Source organism: Lampris incognitus, chromosome 3 (assembly GCF_029633865.1).
Source record: "Lampris incognitus isolate fLamInc1 chromosome 3, fLamInc1.hap2, whole genome shotgun sequence".
Taxonomy (NCBI): Eukaryota; Metazoa; Chordata; class Actinopteri; order Lampriformes; family Lampridae; genus Lampris; species Lampris incognitus.
This window is the reverse complement of record NC_079213.1, coordinates 94,553,732-94,573,833: the sequence shown is the minus strand read 5'-3', so window position 1 is coordinate 94,573,833 and position 20,102 is coordinate 94,553,732. Positions and strand designations below refer to the sequence as shown.

The following is a 20,102-nucleotide window of genomic DNA, read 5'->3' as shown; positions in this document are numbered from 1 at the left end:
AGTCTGGTGAAAATTGCTCAACAGTCTAGCTCAGTAATTTGGATTGCTGGTTGGGAAAACATGTGACGACACTGTGGTGATAATGTTATGATGCTTCTTAGTTACAAATTAAGGAAGTGAAAGTATTGCTTCCTCTCCTCATGTATCTCCTTTGTGCTTGTATTCATCAGTGCGTTCTCTGTGGGGTACCAAATGACACAAGTGAAAGCATTATAAACCACATCCTACACAGCAAAGTCAGTTTCGGGAACACTGAATATTGAATGGTTGAGAACTAATTTTTTTAACAGCCCTTCCTTATCTTACACGTTCCCCAGGTATCAAGATCCCAGAAAACTGTGTGTCCCGTGTGCGTGACGAGCTGATAATTATGAACGAGGAGGTAAAGAAAAGGCGGATGGAGAGGGAAAAGCAGGCCATGGAGCAACAGCTGGCTGAGAAGCGCAAGCTGGAACAAGTGAACAAACAACTCTTTGCCAATCTGCTCAGCCAGAACCACATCCAGAACCAGTCCCTTGCCCTGAACCAGTCCCTTGCCCTGAACCAGTCCCTTACCCCAAAACTGAACCAAAACCCTCTACAAAGGACTCCAGCGCACAGCATCTCCCAATTATCGCAACAGAGAGCCCAGGCCCAAACCCAATCCACTTTACAACGGGCCTCCCAGAACTTGACACACTTGTCCTTACAGAGGAATCCCAGCCAAACCCAGCAAAGGACCCAGGCCAACCAGCCAAATGTCAACACCACCACAAACCACAGCCTTCTACCCAGCATGGCTAGCCTCAGTACCCCTTTTGCCCAGTTTTCACCTGAGCAATTCTTGTCCTCATTTTCTCCCTCTCAGTCCTCACTGCTTGGCCTCCCCTCATCCAAGAATCCTCTGGATGAAATCCTGGACCTGACAGTAAGCTCCCCGTCCCCCTCCCCAGACAGTACGGAGGGCGGGTTCAAAGATGACTGTGCGCTAGAGTCCCTGATCTCTTGTAGTGCGCTTAACTCCCAACACACTGCACAAACCCACCAGCTGCCGCATCTCTTGCTGCAGCAACAGCAGCAGCAACATCTGCAAATCAGACAGCAGCTGGAGAGCCAGAGCTTACTGGTCAACAACCGTCAGTCGGACTTCATAGAACTCTTACAATTGCCCGTACCTTTCTCACTGTCCGCACAAAGAGCCAACCCTTTATCCTCTACCTCCTCTTCCTCATCCACCCATTCTGTCCCCAACAACATGGGGTCTCACGTCTCTGCAGGCCTCTTCTCCACTTCTACCCTAATCCCCCCGTCGTCCTCATCTCTTTTTTCCAACACACCCTCCAACTCTCTCTTCTCCTCCCCCTGCCTCCTATCCTCACCAGGCTCACTGTCCCTACCCAATGGCCACTGTAATTCTGATACGCTCAATGCACGCGAGGCCCTGAACAGCATGCTACAGGCTGGGTCGGACCGCAAGTCTGTCATTCAGTACCGGCAACCAGAATGAGATGCTGCTTGGCAACAGCTCATCTGGACTGTTTTGTTTGGTTGTGTTTTGTTTGGATCAGATAGTGTCTTGTCCGCTGCTGTCTGTGAATGCACCCTTAGACCTGCTCCAACTCCCCTCAGGGCCTATAGTCACATCACTGCCTGTCCTGTCCTGTATAGTGCTACAGTTCACCCTTCTCTCTGTCTCACCTTAGCATTCACCTGCCAAGGTTGCAGTCACCAGTCCTGACTATGGAGTTGCTGTGGAGAGTGTGAGGGGGCTCCGCCAATATCAAATTCTTACACCAAAGTGTCCCCTTAGTGGTGAAAGGCAGCTGTAAAAGAGTTAGATTTTGCCATTTGAAAAACCCATGTGACAGCTATTTGTTGTGCAACGCACTCGCTGTCAAATAAGAGTTCATTCATTTGAGGTAGTTCATGTGGCGAACCCTTTACCCATGTGCTAGTATCCCTTGCTGATTTTATATGGTTGCTGTTATAGTTGCTGGGACCCAAATGCCTTTCACCAGTATCAACCACACACGTTCTGCAACAAGGCTATATGTTGAAGGCTTTGTTTGAATTAAACCCAAGTTTTATCCAAACAATTCTGTTTGACTGGGAAACAAAGACCACAGATAAGATCTTTTAGCTGGTTACGATGCCTGCTCAATAGTCTAGGTGTAGAAATCCCAGAAAAATAAATCAGTTCATATGGACACCAAATTTAGTGAGAAAACATTTTGTCATGACGAGAAATTATGACGTCACTTAGATGAGTGACGAAACGTTTTCCCACGTAAACGTTTAGCCATGAAATGCCTCCAATTTCATTTTCCTCTCCATAACCCTTCTTGTTTCTCTCCCAGCTTGTATGAACACTTGCCTGTGTCTCGCGTGATGAGGAAGGGAGAGGAAGAGCAGTCTGTTGTTGCAAACAGTGCCTTTTGGAAATATCTACTATAAATGCAGTCTTTAAAATCCCGTATAAGCCTAGTGTATAGATTTGTACTTGAGCATCTGTCAGTTTTAAACTTAATTTATGAGGATATATTTGTTGTTAACTTCCAGCCCCTCGGTCATCCAGTAGTTGTTGATGTTTTCCTACGCTGGTGGTGGGGCTATTAAAAAAAAAAAAACTGACTTGAACCCGCACACTAAGGCTGTATGTGTCCGGATGTCTATCTGTGGAACCCACAGCTGTCGGTGGGGCAGTAGACTCTCCCCTGACTCTGTGGTCACTTCATCCCAGCAGACAAGGAAAGGATACCAGGAGTCACTGTGGGAAAAACTCTGTCGAGCAGAATGGGTTGAACACGTGTCAAAAAAAAGAAAGAAAAAAATCCCCTACTTTTTTTTTTAAATCCAACAATAACTTTTAGTGATGTGACTCCTGGTTTGCTTTGATTTTGAAGTTCTCAGGAAAGTCTAGAGTGCATACTTTTTACGTGTTTTCTCTATGTGTTTTTATTTTCTTGACCAATATTGGTATAAAGGATTGTTTTCAGCCCGTATCTGTATGACCATGTGAGAACCTGTGACATCTGGCCGTTGTTGTGTGAAAGTGATGCACTGTGGTTGGTTCATGACAAAATTCCTGGGTAAATTCATGTGATCGAAAAGCAATAAAATCCACGTACTCGGTTGTTATAAAATAGAAAAAGCCCAAGTACCGTTTATGCTCAACAACGGGCAGAACTTAGTGACTACCTGTGCATGGTATAAATTGGATTCTCATTATTTCTGTTATGCTTCATCGTCTAATAGTCAAAAATGGCTGAAGTGCATATAACTTTGTATAGAATAATGTCATGGGATGAAAGCAGAGTATTCTTGGTGTTTTTGTCATTGTTATTATGAAAGTTATTATTATTGATATTTATATTTAAGGGATATTTAGATTTTAGATATGTTATTCTGATTATTACATTTAGTTAACAAAAGCATTTGGTCAGGGAAGTTTCTAGTTTTCAAGATTACTATTAAACAAAACAAAGTTTATTATAACCTGCCACCAAATAATATTGCACTGTTCTGTACTGCTGTACAGTGTCTGGTTTTGTTTCTGCTCATTTCAACTTTGCTTTTCCTCGAGCAGAGTTGTTTTTGTTGCCCCCCCCCTCGCCGCCTGTACAGATTCTGCCAGGGCTTTAGTTTGCAGAGAAATACCAAAGTGTTCCCCAGACAGACACCCCTGAATTTACTGGCTCTGCGATATCTGATCTGTTCTCAATCTCAGGAAGAAACCTAAAATAAATGTGTTGGTGGGGTTTGTTTTGGAGAAATATATCTTTTTTTTTCTTTTTTTTTTTCCTTGTAACAAGCGGTGAAACTAACCAATACGTTTGATTACTATTTCACTTTTTTTCCACTCTGTGCTGCGACTCCTTTTGCTGTATTTTTTCGTGTTTAAGATTTAATGTGATGGGGTTGTCATTGTTGTGAACATGTCAGTGATTCTAAGTGTTTATGCCTTCTTCTTCTTCTTTTTTTTTTTTTTTTTTTAAGATTATTTTTTCGGCATTTCCCGCTTTATTTGACAGTGATGGTAGAGAGACCGGTGTTTATGGCTTCTTAGGGCAACGATCAAAGAGCCGTTCCTTTTTCCAAGGAACATCATTTTCTTTGGGCTGTTTATTCTCTAGTTTTTCTTGCAAGTTATCCGACAATGAATCCCGATAAACGATGACAGACTCCGAGCAGGTTTGCACCCAGGTTCAGCTTGGCTGTGCAGTTGACTGCGCAAGTCCCTCTCTCACCATGACAGGTGGGTTTGATTCAGACTGGCATGTAGCTCGCCGCAGTATCTCAGATGCTCGGTATTGGCCCTCGTCTTTCACTCACGAAGCGAGATTGTACCCTTGTGTCTTTCGTCCCACTGCTTCAGTGTCCTCCTTCGCTGTGCTTCTAGTATTCCTCCTCAGGCACATTCCGAGACGTCAAGTGGCATCACACGATGTAGTTGTTACGAGGTTAGACAGGTTCAGCTTCACACATCTGCTGGATAGGCTACAGATATGGACCTGCATTTTGGAAAACAAAATCTGCCTTTTTTTTTCTTTCTTGTTCTTAGGAGCCCCGTTACTTGGATTATTGTACCAAGGCCTTTTTTTTCTTTTTTTCGTTTGTATCATTTTGCACTAAGAATGGCATAATCAAGTTACTGTTGTCTTGTTGGTTATGATTGAGAGTTGTAGACTTGTGTTCCTGACCTTTCAACGGATCGCTACTCGTATATGATATTCATCTTCCTTGTTTCTCCACCTTTTGCATATTATATAAATGTTATCACATTCAGTAATTTATTGCTAACAAAAATGAAACAAAAAACATGCTACTGATTGTATGTATTTTTAAACAAAGCCTATTTTTTCTGTAAAAAAAAAAACTGTGTTCAGCACTTTTATTCTGGGTTGTGCTTTTGTTTTTCTATATATTTATAATTTAGATCGAAATGTGTATATACTGTAAAAATTGTGCCTTTCGACTAATTCTTTAAAAAGGTTTTCTACTCATAAAAGGAAGGAATATATCATATTGCAATCTTAACTTTGTAAACAAATAAAACTTGAAGATTGCTGAAATTTTGAGCTCGTTTGTCGGTCGAACTTGTGTATCACTCACTGCCTGTGGTGTTGTCTTTATCTCATGGGCTGCTGTCACAACAGGAACCGCTCAGAGCAAACACACACTAGTGATGCAAGACTCCTTTGTGCACATGAAGATGATGGAGCAGAATTATAATTGGGTCTGTAGCTGTGATCTTCGTGTCTCTACAATTCATCTTTCACTCAAAATTCTAATTGCCAAGTTTATTTAGGGTAAAACCCCTGGTGACCCCCCAGTGAAACGTCATCAAAACACATCATGCTCCTTTTTTTTTTTTTGCTCATGCGTCAGTCACCAAGCCTTAAACAAATAAACCCTTATACTGTACAGTTTTCTATAGTGGGTGAAATTTCTGTCACTTGAGTCATATAGACCTGGTTTACACCCGGTATAAACATGTGATCTGCATCCAGGCTTGTTATCTGGATAAGACAGAATGCAGGTAGAGAGACAACACGTAAATAAATACCAGTCGTAGATGCAAAGAACACGATGGGTATTGCCCATCATCCAGATAACATGTCCAGGTACAGACCTCATGATAAGGTCGGATGTAGTTGGGGTTAAAGTGAAGGGAACATGAGGGGGATTTGTTGGTACGTAATTGCACATGACCTCCACGGAGCACAAAGGGAGGAACTGACCCCTGGAAACTCTCTGCCCTTTAAACTGTAGATTGATGCGACAGATTTGCTTGTCTGACAGGAATGCTCTATTTGGAAATCCCTCACCAGAAGTCATTTTTTTTAACATGTATTAACCTATACCCCATTGACCAAGTAAGACGGCTTAATTGGTTAAAGACAGAATCAGAATCAGAATCATGTTTATAGGCCATGTAGGTTTGCACAAACATGGAATTTGACTCCGGGTTCATGGCTCTCAGTGTACTTAACATAGAATAACAACACTACAACACAACAATCTTCAGATATATACACAAGGATTGACTTAGAAAAGAGGTGATAAGGTGCAATGGTGCAGAGAATATATCAGAGATGCTGAAATAAATGTTAGGTTACTTACATACATGCCTGAGGTAGATGGACATGACAGCGTACCGGTATACGTACAATGTACAGTACAGTATATACTACAAAATGGTTGGATTTATTGACAGTGTTCATTTGAATGACAGCCTGCAGAAAGAAACGTTTTATATCTGGTTGTTTTGAGTACAGTGCTCTGTAGCACCTGCCAGAGGGGAGGAGTTGGAACAGGTTGTGACCAGGGTGTGATGGGTCTGCAGTGATGTTACCTCCCCATTTCCTGAGTCTGGAGGTGTATAAGTCCTGAATGGAGAGCAGGTTGGCACCAATGATTTTCTCTGCAGACCTAACTGTCCATTGTAGTCTGTCCCTGTCCTGTTTGGTGGCCGAACCAAACCAGACAGTGATGGATGTGCAGAGGACAGACTGGATTATTACAGTGTAGAACTGAATCAGCAGTTCCCTGAGGCAGGTTGGACTTCCTGAGCTGGCAGAGAAGGTACATCCTCTGCTGGGCCTTTTTGATGATTGTGCCTATGTCAGATGCCCACCTTAGGTCCTGGGAGATTGTGGAACCCAGAAATCTGTAGGTATTCACCATAGACACCATGCTGTTGAGGATGGTGAAGGGGAGCAGTGTTGGGGGGGGGGGGCTCCTACTGAAGTCTACTGTCATCTCCACTGTTTTGAGCGTGTTCATCTCCGGGTTGTTATGGCCACACCAGAGAGCCAGCTGATCAACCTCCCATCTATATGCAGACTCATCACCATCCCAGATAAAGTCAATGATAGCTGTGTTGTCTGCAAACTTCAGGAGTTTAACAGATGGGTCACCTTAGGTGCAGTCATTTGTGTAGAGGGAGAAGAATAGAAGGGAGAGCAGACATCTCTGGGGGTGCCAGTGCTGATTGTCTGGGTGCTGGATGTGATTTTCCCCAGCTTTACCAGTTGCCACCTCTGTCAGGAAGTTTTTAATCCACTGGCAGATGGGGGCTGGTGCAGTGAGCCGGGTGAGTTTGGACTAGAGGATATCTGGGACGATGGTGTTGAATGCTAAACAGGACCCTTGCGTATGTCCCTGGGGAGCTGAGGTGTTGGAAGATCTAGAACAATCCCATGTTGACTGCATCACCCACTGACTTGTTTGCTTGGTAGGCAAACTGCAGGGGGTCGAGCAGGGGGCCTGTGGTTTCCTTCAGGTGGGCCAACACCAGTCTCTCAAAGGATTTCATGACCACAGACGTTAGGGCAATGGGCCTATAGTCATTTACACCTGGGGACCGGGATGATAGTGGAGCTCTTGAAGCAGGAGAGGACTTCACACAACTCTAGTGATCTGTTGAAGATCAGTGTGAAAATGGGGGCCAGCTGGTCTGCACAGACATTAAAACAGGAGGTTGAAACGCCATCCGGGCCTGGTGCCTTCCTGGTCTTCTGTCTCTAGAAGAGCTAGCACACGTTCTCAACACAGATCCTGAGTGGGGATGGGGGTTCAGTGTGGAGAGGAGAGTGGCTGGCAGGGAGTGCAGTCGGTTGTGTACTGTGGCTGGAGAGGGGGAGGGGTGTGAAAGTTTGCTTTTCAAACCTGCAGTAAAACCCATTTAGGTCGTCAGCCAGTTGATGGTTCCCTGCACTGTGGGGGGATGGTCTCCTGTGGTTAGGGAAATCTGAATTAGTTTCACCTTTGTTTTCTGTCTTCTTTCATTCAAGTTTTTTTTTGTCAAAATCCACATATTTGTCCCCTGTGTGTGTGTGTGTGTGTGTGTGTGTGTGTGTGTGTGTGTGTGTGTTGACAGACATAATGTGCAGCCAAAATGGGGCATCTGTAGACCTAAACTTTCCCCCGAATCCGTTTAAAAACTGGAAAATTCGTGCTCCATCCAGATTTATTCAAAATAAAATTCAACCCATTTGTTGACGGACATGCCATTAGCGCCATCTAACGTCCATTTGGTGCTACTGCCGGACGCATTATCCGGTTTGAACTCGACTAGGCCCCAGAATCAACAAAGGATATTAACAATAATTTCTTTCATTCGATTTCAAAAACAATCAAACCATATAATACAATAGAACCGATAGAGTAAAAGAATAGATTCAAATAATAATCGACTCTCTGGGCGACTGAGCAGGATAAGCGGTTTGGGTAATGGATGGATAGATGGATGGATGACTGATACTTGGAGTCTCGACTCCCCGTCAAAGCCTACATACAGTGTTGTCGTTTGGGCCATGTAAAGAGCGAGGGATCAAAGACGGCGTTTATTACTTTCTTAAACAGGATCTGTAGTCTAGTTGTTCTGTGCATGGCCTCACAACCGTCTTGTAAACCTTCCCTTTAACTCTTGCTGGTACCCTTCTGTCACAAATCACTCCTGACACTCTTCTCCACCCACTCCACCCTGCCTGCACTCTCTTCTTCACCTCTCTTCTGCACTCCCCGTTACTTTGGACAGTTGACCCCAAGAATTTAAACTCGTTGTTTACAAATATGTGTTTGTTCCTAAACGTTTTGGCAACTCAAATGTCAATTTTGTCAGATTCAAATTCAGGTTTGTGCCAATACAGCTCATTGTCACTTAAATGTCAATACCGCACATTGAAATGGAAAAAACATGAGAGGGATGGCAAATGAGCAAGCGGGGGGGGGGGGGGTACGAGATTTAATATCTAAATATTCCTACAGGTTTAAAGGGGCCTATTCCAAAACACTGCCCCCCTCCACCGCCACCACGGTGACCGTGAGACTTCTGCTCTGCTCCGCCGTTGCTCAGACGCCGGCAGGATGTGGAGTATCGTGTGGGTGAAGGGGGGGGGCACCTGAGATAACACAGAGGAGGGACATTCACAGAGCGCGGACTGACGCCGTGACGTGTGACGTCACGAAACTCACCTGTACGCTCCCCTACCAACGACACTCCTTTATTTCAGTTTAGGTAAAGTTGGGCACTTTTCAACCAGTTGAAACCTTCGCGTCTAATCAACAGAGAGCGGAACAGAAAGCGGTGTACAGAAGCGGCCGAGTGAACTTTTTCTTTCTTTTCTTTTCTTTTAAGATTCGGCCAAATATTCCGGAAGTTACCAAGAACTGTACAGGTATGGTGCGTTTGCGTTGCCATTATCGCACATGCGATCTGTCAAGGGGAGGTTAGCCTGAAGTTAAGCTAGTGTGATGAATCTGTTTGCCAGAGTGGTTTAACGAGGGGGCTTCCTGCTCTGAACCATTTTATTCTATTTTTAGTTGTCTTTTTTTTTAAGAAATATACAGCAGGTAGCTCACAACACAGTGATACTAGCATGTTACATTACTGTGGGTGTCATGGCAAAAATAGCTAACGTTGGTTAGCAGAAAGGGTGTCTGATGGATTAAAAAATCGGATGCAATGATTTGTGTGTGTGTGTGTGTGTGTGTGTGTGTGTGTGTGTGTGTGTGTGTGTGTGTGTGTGTGTGTGTGTGTGCGCGCGCGGGGGGGGGGGGCGGGGAGGCTGTCAGCTGCATAACCCCACTTCGACTGGTCTAACCCTACTGGTTCTGCCACAAAGGTTGGGTTTCTGCCTACCATAAAGTTTCACAATAGTTTCGTGTTTGCATTCCCAACCAGCTGCGTCTGTCCTCATCGTCCGCCGTGTTCTCTGTGCAGACCTGGGAACAAGACTACGAAGTTAGTGCTGCTGTAAAGATGGGGTGTCACATCTTATTCAAGATTATTAATGTACATGTCTTGTTTTCTTTTGGATCACAGTGATAATTCATGAGGATACCGAAATTAAATCCCCAGTTTAGAAATTAGATTTGGGAGCCATTACAGGCGGTTACCGAGAAGCATCGCCTGCGTTGGTTTGCAACCTCGGTTCCTCTTCAGGGTGTTGTGTGACGTTTCCTCTCGGCTGAGTGGGGAGATGGATAGGGTCAGGGTAAAGTGGGTGTTTGCAATACGGAAACACTGTTTGGGTGTACATAATACTATGATTCATTCCACCGGTGAGCGGAAGCTAAAATGCCCCATATAACTACAACCCCTCTGTAAACCACTGGAGTTGTTTGTTTTCCAGGGCGCTGTATTTGCGCAGACATTTTGCCATTTCTGGTGAACTTCTGACACATATGAAAGTCGGCGTCAGAAGTCGCCTAAAAGTACTCGTACGATAACGGAACAGCTGGTGAAATTTTAAAGTGGTGGTTTCTGTAATTATACGCTGTGAAGGATTTTTTTTTTATTTGTCACAGCCACACTGAATTGGGACCCCAAAAAAATAGCTTGTATGTACATGGGGCTCAGGGTTGCGTGTTGGTAAACCAGTGGTTTTAAGTAGTGCTGGACGATTTGGTGAAAAAGTCATATTGCGATTATTGTGGACAGTATCGCGGTTTGCGATATCAACAGATATACATATCTGTAGCGAATGCGGGGGGCAGCCCAGGAACCGCCGCAGCCAGGACGCGACCCCTGATCTCCCGCACGACGGGCGACGTTAACCAGTTCCGAACTGTAAGCCAGCGGCTAGCGAGTCTACTGATCCGTCCACGTTACAATATACAAATAATACGAATTTGTCGTGTTGCCGCGACATGTAGAGACTTTCATTTTGCATGTTTTACACAGTACCTCTTTATGCTCAATATCGCTGAGCTTGAATCCAAAATATCGCCATATAACAGAGGTCACGTTTTTTTGTTTTGCCACCAGTTCATCGGCGTTAACCTGCTCGTCATCGGTATCCATTTTTTTCCTTCTTTCTCGTCCGCACACAGAAACGCCGGAAGTCATGTGACCACAGACTGCACATACCTAAACAGTCATTGGTCAGCTCTTAATTATGGGCGTAGATATGCAGACAACGCACAAACAGACGTTCACACACGCACGTTTTATTATTCAATTAAATCGCAGCCTTTATATATAATATATATATATATAATTATATAATATATATCATATTATATAATCATATATTATACATGATATATATGATTGTATATATTATATATATACTATATATTGTAACGTGCACAGATAAGTAGACACGTTAGCCCTTGGCTAACGGGTCGGACCCTTTAGTCGACTGGTTAACGTTGTCGCCTGTGGTGCAGGAGACACGGGTTCATGTCCCAGGCTGTGGCGGTTACCCGGGCTGCCCCCCGAATTCATTACTATATAACATATATATATATATATATATATATATATATATATAATTGCAAAGGCTGACATTGTGATTAGATTAATCATGCAGCTTTAAACTTGCAAGGTTTTTCAGATGTAAGCCATGGTGTGTCATCTATGCAACTTGGACACAGTTCAGTCCTTACTCAAGCGTGACTGATAGTTAAGCTGCTGAAGAAAGAGGCACACCTCACCTTCCATACCCTGCTAGTATTTGTTTGAGTGACAGCCCTTCTTTCCTTTTCTCCTCTGACAGGCCTCTCTTATATAACACTGCATGTTTTGGCTCTGCTGTATTTCCCTCAGGCCTATTAATGATTCAGTGACTGCTGGCCAGGGAGTCAAAAGGCCAGTTGTTCCATCCAACTTAACATAAATATTGGCAAGACTTATTCAAAAGTAGTTGTTTGCGTTCTCCTTTGGAAGGCAGGTTTTCTTTAAGGATAACCAAACTTTCATAACTGCAGATGGGGGTTCTCTAGTGTGAGGTGGGTTAAGCTGTCCTGTAGTTATCAGTCTAAATACGCTGCTCAGGTACACAAATATAACATGCCTAATTGCCATTCCACTTGACTTCCCAAGAAAGTAAGATACAAGTCATGGTAAAAGGCCAAACTGTACACTTGGTTGGCTGGGCACTTAAAAGTAATGCAGTAGAGTGACTGCAGCACACCTGCACTAAAGGGTATGCATGCATTCTTGTTTAGGGTGTGCAATCCAAATTCCCTGTTTGCCACTGTGCTTTTTCCTGATACCATAGAACAGTGTGGGACTGTTAAGGAACCCAAAAAAACAACTTTCCTCAGGGCAAACAGGCCCACACTGTAGCAAACACCCTTGTCAATTATTAACTGGCCAGTCTTCTCATTCCCCTGTGTAACCATGGTGCCGGGCACAACTTAACTAAGCCAGCAGCCTGGGACCTGCTGCTGCAACCCTGTGGGAAAGACCTCCAAACAGTTACACACAGGGCTGACCGTGGTTGTCGGTGGACATTTTTGACTCTGTAATCCCCTCAAAAATGGAGTAATTGGATCCAGAGCATTGCTGTGGGATGTTGGGAGAAGGAAACTCATTTGTAACTCAAATGAGTTTCTATTATTTTGCCTGGCGTCTCTCCTGTGGACTATTTTTCTCTTTCCAGGACTGTATTCTCTAGCATCTTTGCCCATGTCCAGTTGAGATGTACCAGTAAATCTGTACCAGCTCTACCAGGGCAGTTATTGCCTTGTGTGTAAGCTGAAACAGAGGTGAAGGTGACCAACTTCGTCACTGGGCGTCATAACACATCTGAATATGAATCTGACACAGAGAATCAAACTGATGAAGCACTTTGGCTCTGTGCCACCGGAGGCTCCTCCACCGCTCCTGATAGTGCCTGTAAGTAGAGACAGATACAGTAATGGGTTGGACAGCATCCATTCTGTCCCAGTCTTTTCCACACTTGACTTGCTCAGCTCAAAGTTGAATTGCTGCTCTTTTCTAACTGGATTGTGGTGATCATTACTATTATTGTAACTCCTTTGTATAGCTCTTTCCAAACAATTTCACACAATCTGTTCAATCGAAGAAGATGGTGCAAAAAAATAACTCAAAATTATCAAGGAGCTAATTTATTTTCCCCTACAATAAAATTGTAGTGTATTGGCTCCTAAATGCTGCTGATCAGTTTTTGCAGGTTATTGTTGTTTTCCTGCGCCTCACTCTGGAGGACTGAAGAATATGTTTGTTTTTCATATAACTTAACAGTAGCTTTATTAATGATCACGACATCGCCTTTTCTTTATTGATATGGTCTATATTGACTTATCGCTCTTTGAAATGAGCTCAGCATTTCTGAAATCATGTTGGTTTCAAGTCTGAGATCACCTCGCACTCACTGGTATTTACAACCCTGAACTACACAGCAATGCATCGCTGGTTTATGATTACCTATCACACTTAAGGTATTTCACCATGGAAAGTGTGTGTGCGTGTGTGTGCGCGCACGCGTGCGCAAGTCACTGCAGTTCCACCCTAAATCCCTGGTAATAAAGGGCAATAGAGAGTGCACTGCCTGTGAGAGTGGGCAAGGTTAGATGGGGGAGGAGCGCTCCAGGTGGGGTTTCTGTGAATGTTTTTCTCTTCTTTTCCCCCTCCTGACAGAGGAACACAGCAGCTAGACACATAAGCTATTAATTAGCCAGAAAGATTGAGTTTCAGCTGAACAACAGCCATCACCGGGTCAGCTGCACAAGGTTTAGCTGAGGAGGAAGTTGTGCAGAGGTGGAAAATTGTGGGATCTGTGATTTTTTTTTTCCCCCCAAGATCTTTAGTTTTGGTGTTACCATATGGAAAATAGAAAGCTTACTATTTGCTGAGTACAGGAGGCCGCAGGTGTGCGCTGCTGCTCATAGGGATCTCAGTGGGAAATGGAAGTTAAATTCAAAGACCTAGAGGTAAGTGGGAACTGAGAAATACAACGCCTTCATGGTTCTGTGGTGCGCTGCTGCACAACCTGCCAGAAAGCACCTGAAAAATATAAGCGTCACATGATGAAAAAGTGAGCAAAGGTTGATGTTGTGTTGTTACAGACCTGCGGTGCATCCTAGCATGTAACGATCTCCACAACCACAAAGGGAGTGCTCGAAGGGACCGTACCTTCAGAGAGGCCAGTAGAGACTTAAACAAGGCCTTCGTTAAAGGCAATGACACTGTTTGTAAGGCTTGCTCACTTCCTGTTTGAGTCTGCCATTTCTTAGTATGCAGCCCGAGACACCGTTTACACTTGGTTTTAACATGCAATTTTTTTTGTGATCGGATCACAAGTGGACAGCACTAAAGACAAGTGTAAATGACCACCAAAACGTTTTGTGAACCGGTTACTCGAACCATTTGCCAAGGTGGTCTGGGACGCATTTTACCACCCATCTTTTTACCACCCATTTTAATGTGTCCTGGTGCGTCCCTGACCAGGACGTAACAGGAAATCTTCTTCGGAGTAACGAAATCTGATCGCAAGTGATCAGCAGGATGCATTTGGAGACGCATGATAGACATGGGTGTAAACGGCGGTGTGTCTCGCTGTCCACTTGTGATCCCATCGCCCAAAATGCATTTTAAAACCAAGTGTAAACAGTCTTAGTGAGCCGTCATTGTAATTTTTTAGATTTCTGCTCCCCAAGTGCTGCCGAAAACCCCAAAGTTCAAAATGAATCATTTCATTTTTGTGAGTGATGTGTGTAGTGTTTGGTGCACAAAATGACGTGTTGAATCATATTCTTCGCAAGCCTGCTGTGTTGTTAGGAACGCTGGACTATTTTCAGGGAAGTCCCCAGTCCTAAAGACTGATAACGTCACAGACATTTGCATATCCACTAATGGCACACTACTTTCACGTTGACGTATTTTGACAGGGATGTGTGCACATGCATCCCAGTTGACATACTGAAGTTGTGAAAACACATGCTGTCCACTCCACACTGATTTGCGAGACATAGTCATTAAAGGCATTTAATACGTTGTTTTCCCAAGACAAGTGAAAGGGTTGTTTGAGCTTGCTTGTGCACCCTGCACAATGCAACTCCCGGCTGAACACAACCAGAAAGAGCTACGAAGATAAAAACTAACAGATACGTATTTCGGTTTAGATGCATAACTAAGGAAGCATGCGCCAAGCAAGCCATGGCCTTGCATATTCTTTTCTGCTTCTTTTTTGGTTTATCATTAACTTGGTCAAACAAATGGCCTACTGTTCACAGGTCACTAACGCCGCTCCTGTACTCCTGGTTTTCGAAGTTTTCCAGGTTGCCGTGTCAGTGTGTGCCCCACGCCCTTTTCTCATGACTTGCGTCCTTTATCTTCTCAACGGTATTCGAGGGAACGACTGGTTGTTTTGAAGCTTAGCTATAACAGTACCTCTCTGTGCTCCAGAGTAGAGTGGCTGGCTTTACCCGTTTCTGCTCGCTGAGCGAGCAGGCCTCTCTCTTAGTCTTGCAGAGCCTGCTTGTCTGTGTGTGTTTTTGGGTTTTGAAATGAGTCGGTATGCAGTAAATGGCAATCATGATTGGTATGTCAGTGCAGCGATTTGAGATAGTGTCTCGAGGACCGCGTTAAGTCAAGTCGGTTTTATTTGTATAGCCCAATGTCACAAATTACAAATTTGCCTCAAGGGGCTTTACAGCAACACAACCTTGCATCGGATAAGGAACAACTCCCTAAAAAAAAAAACAACCTTTAACAGGGAGAAAAAATAGGAAGAAACCTCAGGGGGAGCAACAGAGGAGGGATCTCTCTCCCAAGACAGACAACGTGCAATGGATGTTGTGTGTACACAATTTACACAATACAACATTGAAAGAGGAAAACAGATTTAAAATGCAATTATAAAATATATGACGAATGGGCTCCCGGGCAGCATAGCGGTCTATTTTGTTGTCTACCAACATGGGGATCACCGGTTCGAATCCCTGTGTTACCTCCAGGTTGATCGGGCATCCCTATGTGTCCTGGTTGCTGCACTAGCGCCTTCTCTGGTCGGTTGAGGTGCTTGTTCAGGGGGGGAAGGGGTAAATAGCATGATCCTCCCACGTGCTACATCCCCCTGGTGAAACTTCTCACTGTCAGGTGAAAAGAAGTGACTGGCGACTCCACATGTATTAGAGGAAGCACGTGGTAGTCTGCAGCCCCCCCCCCCCCCCGATCAGCAGAGGGAGTGGAGCAGCAACCGGGACAGCTCGGAAGAGTGGGGTAATTGGCCGGATACAACTGGGGAGAAACACATACATTCTCCCTCGCCTACTTTTTGTGTGATATATTCCTTTCCTGGATAGCACGGTGGCACAGTGGTTAGCACAGTCACCTCACAGCAAGAAGGACCTGGGTTCGAGCCCCAGTATAGTCCAACCTTGGGGGTCGTCCCGGGTCGTCCTCTGTGTGGAGTTTGCATGTTCCCCCTGTGTCTGCGTGGGTTTCGTCTGGGTGCTTTGGTTTCCTCCCATAGTCCAAAGACATTTAGGTCAGGTGAATCGCCCTTACTAAATTGTCTCTAGGTGTATATGTGTGTGTGTGTGTGTGTGTGTGTGTGTGTGTGTGTGTGTGTGTGTGTGTGTGTGTGTGGGCCCTGTGGTAGACAGGCGGCCTGTCCAGGGTGTCTCCCTGCCTGCCGCCCAATGACTGCTGGGATACGCTCCAGCATCCCTGCGACTCTGAGCAGGATAAGCGGTTTGGATAATGGATGCATGGATATATATATATATATATATATATATATATATATATATATATATATATATATATATATATATATACACTCACTGGCCACTTTATTAGGTACACCTTGCTAGTACCGGGTTGGACCCCCTTTTGCCTTCAGAACTGCCTTAATCCTTCGTGGCATAGATTCAACAAGGTACTGGAAACATTCCTCAGAGAGTTTGGTCCATATTGACATGATAGCATCACGCAGTTGCTGCAGATTTGTCGGCTGCACATCCATGATGCGAATCTCCTGGTCCACCACATCCCAAAGGTGCTCTATTGGATTGAGATCTGGTGACTGTGGAGGCCATTTGAGTACAGTGAACTCATTGTCATGTTCAAGAAACCAGTCTGAGATGATTCGAGCTTTATGACATGGCGCGTTATCCTGCTGGAAGTAGCCATCAGAAGATGGGAACACTGTGGTCATAAAGGGATGGACATGGTCAGCAACAATACTCAGGTAGGCTGTGGCGTTGACACGATGCTCAGTTGGTACTAAGGGGCCCAAAGTGTGCCAAGTAAATATCCCCCACACCATTACACCACCACCACCAGCCTGAACCGTTGATACAAGGCATGATGGATCCATGCTTTCATGTTGTTGACGCCAAATTCTGACCCTACCATCTGAATGTCGCAGCAGAAATCGAGACTCATCAGACCAGGCAACGTTTTTCCGATCTTCTATTGTCCAATTTTGGTGAGCCTGTGCGAATTGTCGCCTCAGTTTCCTGTTCTTAGCTGACAGGAGTGGCACCCACTGTGGTTTTCTGCTGCTGTAGCCCATCTGCCTCAAGGTTCGACGTGTTGTGCGTTCAGAGATGCTCTTCTGCGTACCTCGGTTGTAATGAGTGGTTATTTGAGTTACTGTTGCCTTTCTATCAGCTCGAACCAGTCTGGCCATTCTCCTCTGACCTCTGGCATCAACAAGGCATTTTCGCCCACAGAACTGCCGCTCACTGGATATTTTCTCTTTTTCGGACCATTCTCTATAAACCCTAGAGGTGGTTGTGCGTGAAAATCCCAGTAGATCAGCAGTTTCTGAAATACTGAGACCAGCCCGTCTGGCACCAACAACCATGCCACGTTCAAAGTCACTTAAATCACCTTTCTTCCCCATTCTGATGCTCGGTTTGAACTGCAGCAGATCGTCTTGACCATGTCTACATGCCTAAATGCATTGAGTTGCTGCCATGTGATTGGCTGATTAGAAATTTGCGTTAACGAGCAGTTGGACAGGTGTACCTAATAAAGTGGCCAGTGAGTGTATATGAAGCATATGATGACGAGGATGCCAAGAAGTATCCAGACACCATCGGACCTGAGTCACGCAACCAGCATCACCATGTAACAAAAAAAAAAAATACAAATTTGTCACACATCTTAGTGAGAGAAGGATATTACATTAAAACAAGATAACAAAATTATATGGATTTATAAGATATATAAAACAAAAATGTGATAAGGAGGATGCCAAGCAGTGTCTAGGTGGTGACCATCATCACCATGGAAACCTGGGGGAAGGACAGACTGCACGTGCACACAGGGGAGACTCGCATCACATCATTCACATACACGGAAAAAGAGAAAGGAGAAGACCTCATTCAGAGAGAGAAAAGAAGAAAAGAGAGAAGCACATTAGCACTTTATGCTGAAAGTGGCAGCTTGAAAACAAAGGTAGAATGTGTCAGTTTGGAAAATGCATCCAGTATGCTGTCCAGAATGACAAAAGACTGTAGACTAAGCACGCTTGCTTGTCTACAAACACTCTAACGTTTCACCAAGATTGCGGGGCCAAGTGGTTCATCTGTTTACAGAGCATCCAATAGAGAGAGTCTGTGTGTACAACAGCCACACTCTCCGTGTCTTAGAGGGGATCACTTTGGCTCTTCTCATTGTATTTCTATGTGCACGCTAACCCAACAAGGCCTGGGTGTCTTGTGTCACCGGCGTCACCGAGACATAAAGGATGTGTGCATTTTGTGTGCATATGTGCGTGCATGTGTGTACGTGTGCATGCGCATGCATCAGCTAGCCCCTCCCCCATACCTGTCAGACAGGAATGAAACAGGTGCGAGCATGCTGTATTACTGTAGAGTCCCAGACGTACACCTCCTCTGAGTACACAACTGTTGTCACTGCAACAGCCTGGGTTACATATCCCACGTAGGTTGGTTTTGGCGTGTTTCATGTTGATGGTGTTGTGTTGTTTTTGTCTTTTATCACAGTAAGATATTTCTATCCCACAGCATGGAGCTTTTGACTATTTTTCAAACTCTGGTGATTTACGTGTTGTTGTTTTTGTTTGGTTTTTTGTTTTTGTTTTACAGAAACCAGGCATGGAGGAGTTGCTGATATGGGAGCAGCACACGATAATGCTGAACAAGGTAAATACCTTTGTCTGGGTCTCATTTCATGATAGGTGTTGGTGCAAAGGCAAAAGTCGAGCCACAAGGTACGGAGCACAGGCACTTTCAGTGTTGTTTCAGGGGAGGTTTTGTTGAGCTTGGCCAGGCTTCAGAGCTATCGGTTTCACAAGAGAGACTCTGGCAAGAATTCCACAGGACACGCCCTGCTGCCACTCTGCAGCCAGAGCTAGCTGCTCCTTAGTGCAGGCCGTACAGTCGAGTGTGGATGGAATGCACTCTTTCTCCATTTATCTCGCCATCTCCCCCACATGCACCCCTCCCCCTCCTTCCCCCACTTACCTTCCATCTGTCTTTATCGTATTTGCTTTTCCAGTTGATCTTTGGCCTGTCGCCCTCTATCACTCCCCTATCCCTCTTTACCTTTAGCTGTTCTTTCTCTCCCTCTTTCTTAATCTCTTTTATTTCCTAATTCTCCTCCCTTTTCTATTGCTCTCTCTCTCTGGCTATGTCCAAATTCCTTTACTATGGTTGTAGCACAAAGATGTACGTAGAACCCATTTTTAGTATACTAGATTGAAAGGAAATGCCTGGATGTATACTTTTTTTCACTGAAAAATGTAATATGAGTTGACTGGACAATATTTCAGAAGAAAATGGCGACTGAGTGGTTACCACAGAGATATAGGATTCTAGGAGGACGGTATAATATATTCATGCCACAAATTAAAAAGCATTTTGATGGAATAGGACATACTAAACAGTATGTAGTACTGTTAGTATGCAGTATATGCTGCTGTGTAGTACCTAGCAAAGTATTTGGACACAGCCACTCTCTCTCTCGCTTTCCCAACTCCCTCTTTACATCTTTCTCATTTCCCTTTTCTCTTTCACACACACACACACACACACACACACACACACACACACACACACACACACACACACACACACACACACACACACACACACACACACACACACACACACACACACACACACAATTGACCTTTCGCAAAGTACCGCCCCAGAACAGTGCTTGTCCAATCCTACCTTAGCAAACGGTCCGTCAAGCTTTCAAACACACAACAAAATGCTGAAACGGTGTGCCTATGAGATCTGCAAATCGGATACTAGATATCTGAAAAGTTTGGAGGGGGTGTAATTTTCTTCCCTTACCAAAACCCAGAACGCAAGAAGCGCAATGTGGGCAATAGATTTCGCAGTATAGCAGACCCCATGGCCAGCTTAATCCATCCAAAATC

The 20,102-nt window shown here is 44.5% G+C and overlaps 2 protein-coding genes across 5 annotated transcripts in view; both read left to right on the top strand.

Annotated features, from left to right (window-relative positions):
- si:ch73-63e15.2 (protein strawberry notch homolog 2) overlaps nucleotides 1–5,051 on the top strand; it is a 122,479-nt gene extending 117,428 nt beyond the window's left edge. For both annotated transcript variants that reach the window (XM_056276058.1, XM_056276060.1), the window contains one exon: nucleotides 318–5,051. In XM_056276058.1, the coding sequence (XP_056132033.1) occupies nucleotides 318–1,486 (1,169 nt within the window). In that variant the 3' untranslated portion in view covers nucleotides 1,487–5,051. The remainder of the gene's footprint in view (nucleotides 1–317) is intronic.
- Nucleotides 5,052–8,969: 3,918 nt separating this feature from the next.
- tjp3 (tight junction protein 3) overlaps nucleotides 8,970–20,102 on the top strand; it is a 39,907-nt gene continuing 28,774 nt past the window's right edge. Inside the window, exons 1-2 of one of the 3 annotated variants that reach the window (XM_056275759.1) lie at nucleotides 8,970–9,161; nucleotides 18,802–18,858. In XM_056275759.1, the coding sequence (XP_056131734.1) occupies nucleotides 18,811–18,858 (48 nt within the window). In that variant the 5' untranslated portion in view covers nucleotides 8,970–9,161; nucleotides 18,802–18,810. Of the gene's footprint in view, nucleotides 9,162–12,150; nucleotides 12,611–13,271; nucleotides 13,669–18,801; nucleotides 18,859–20,102 lie in introns of those variants that run through there. The other 2 variants (XM_056275757.1, XM_056275758.1) reach the window with 2 other exon arrangements.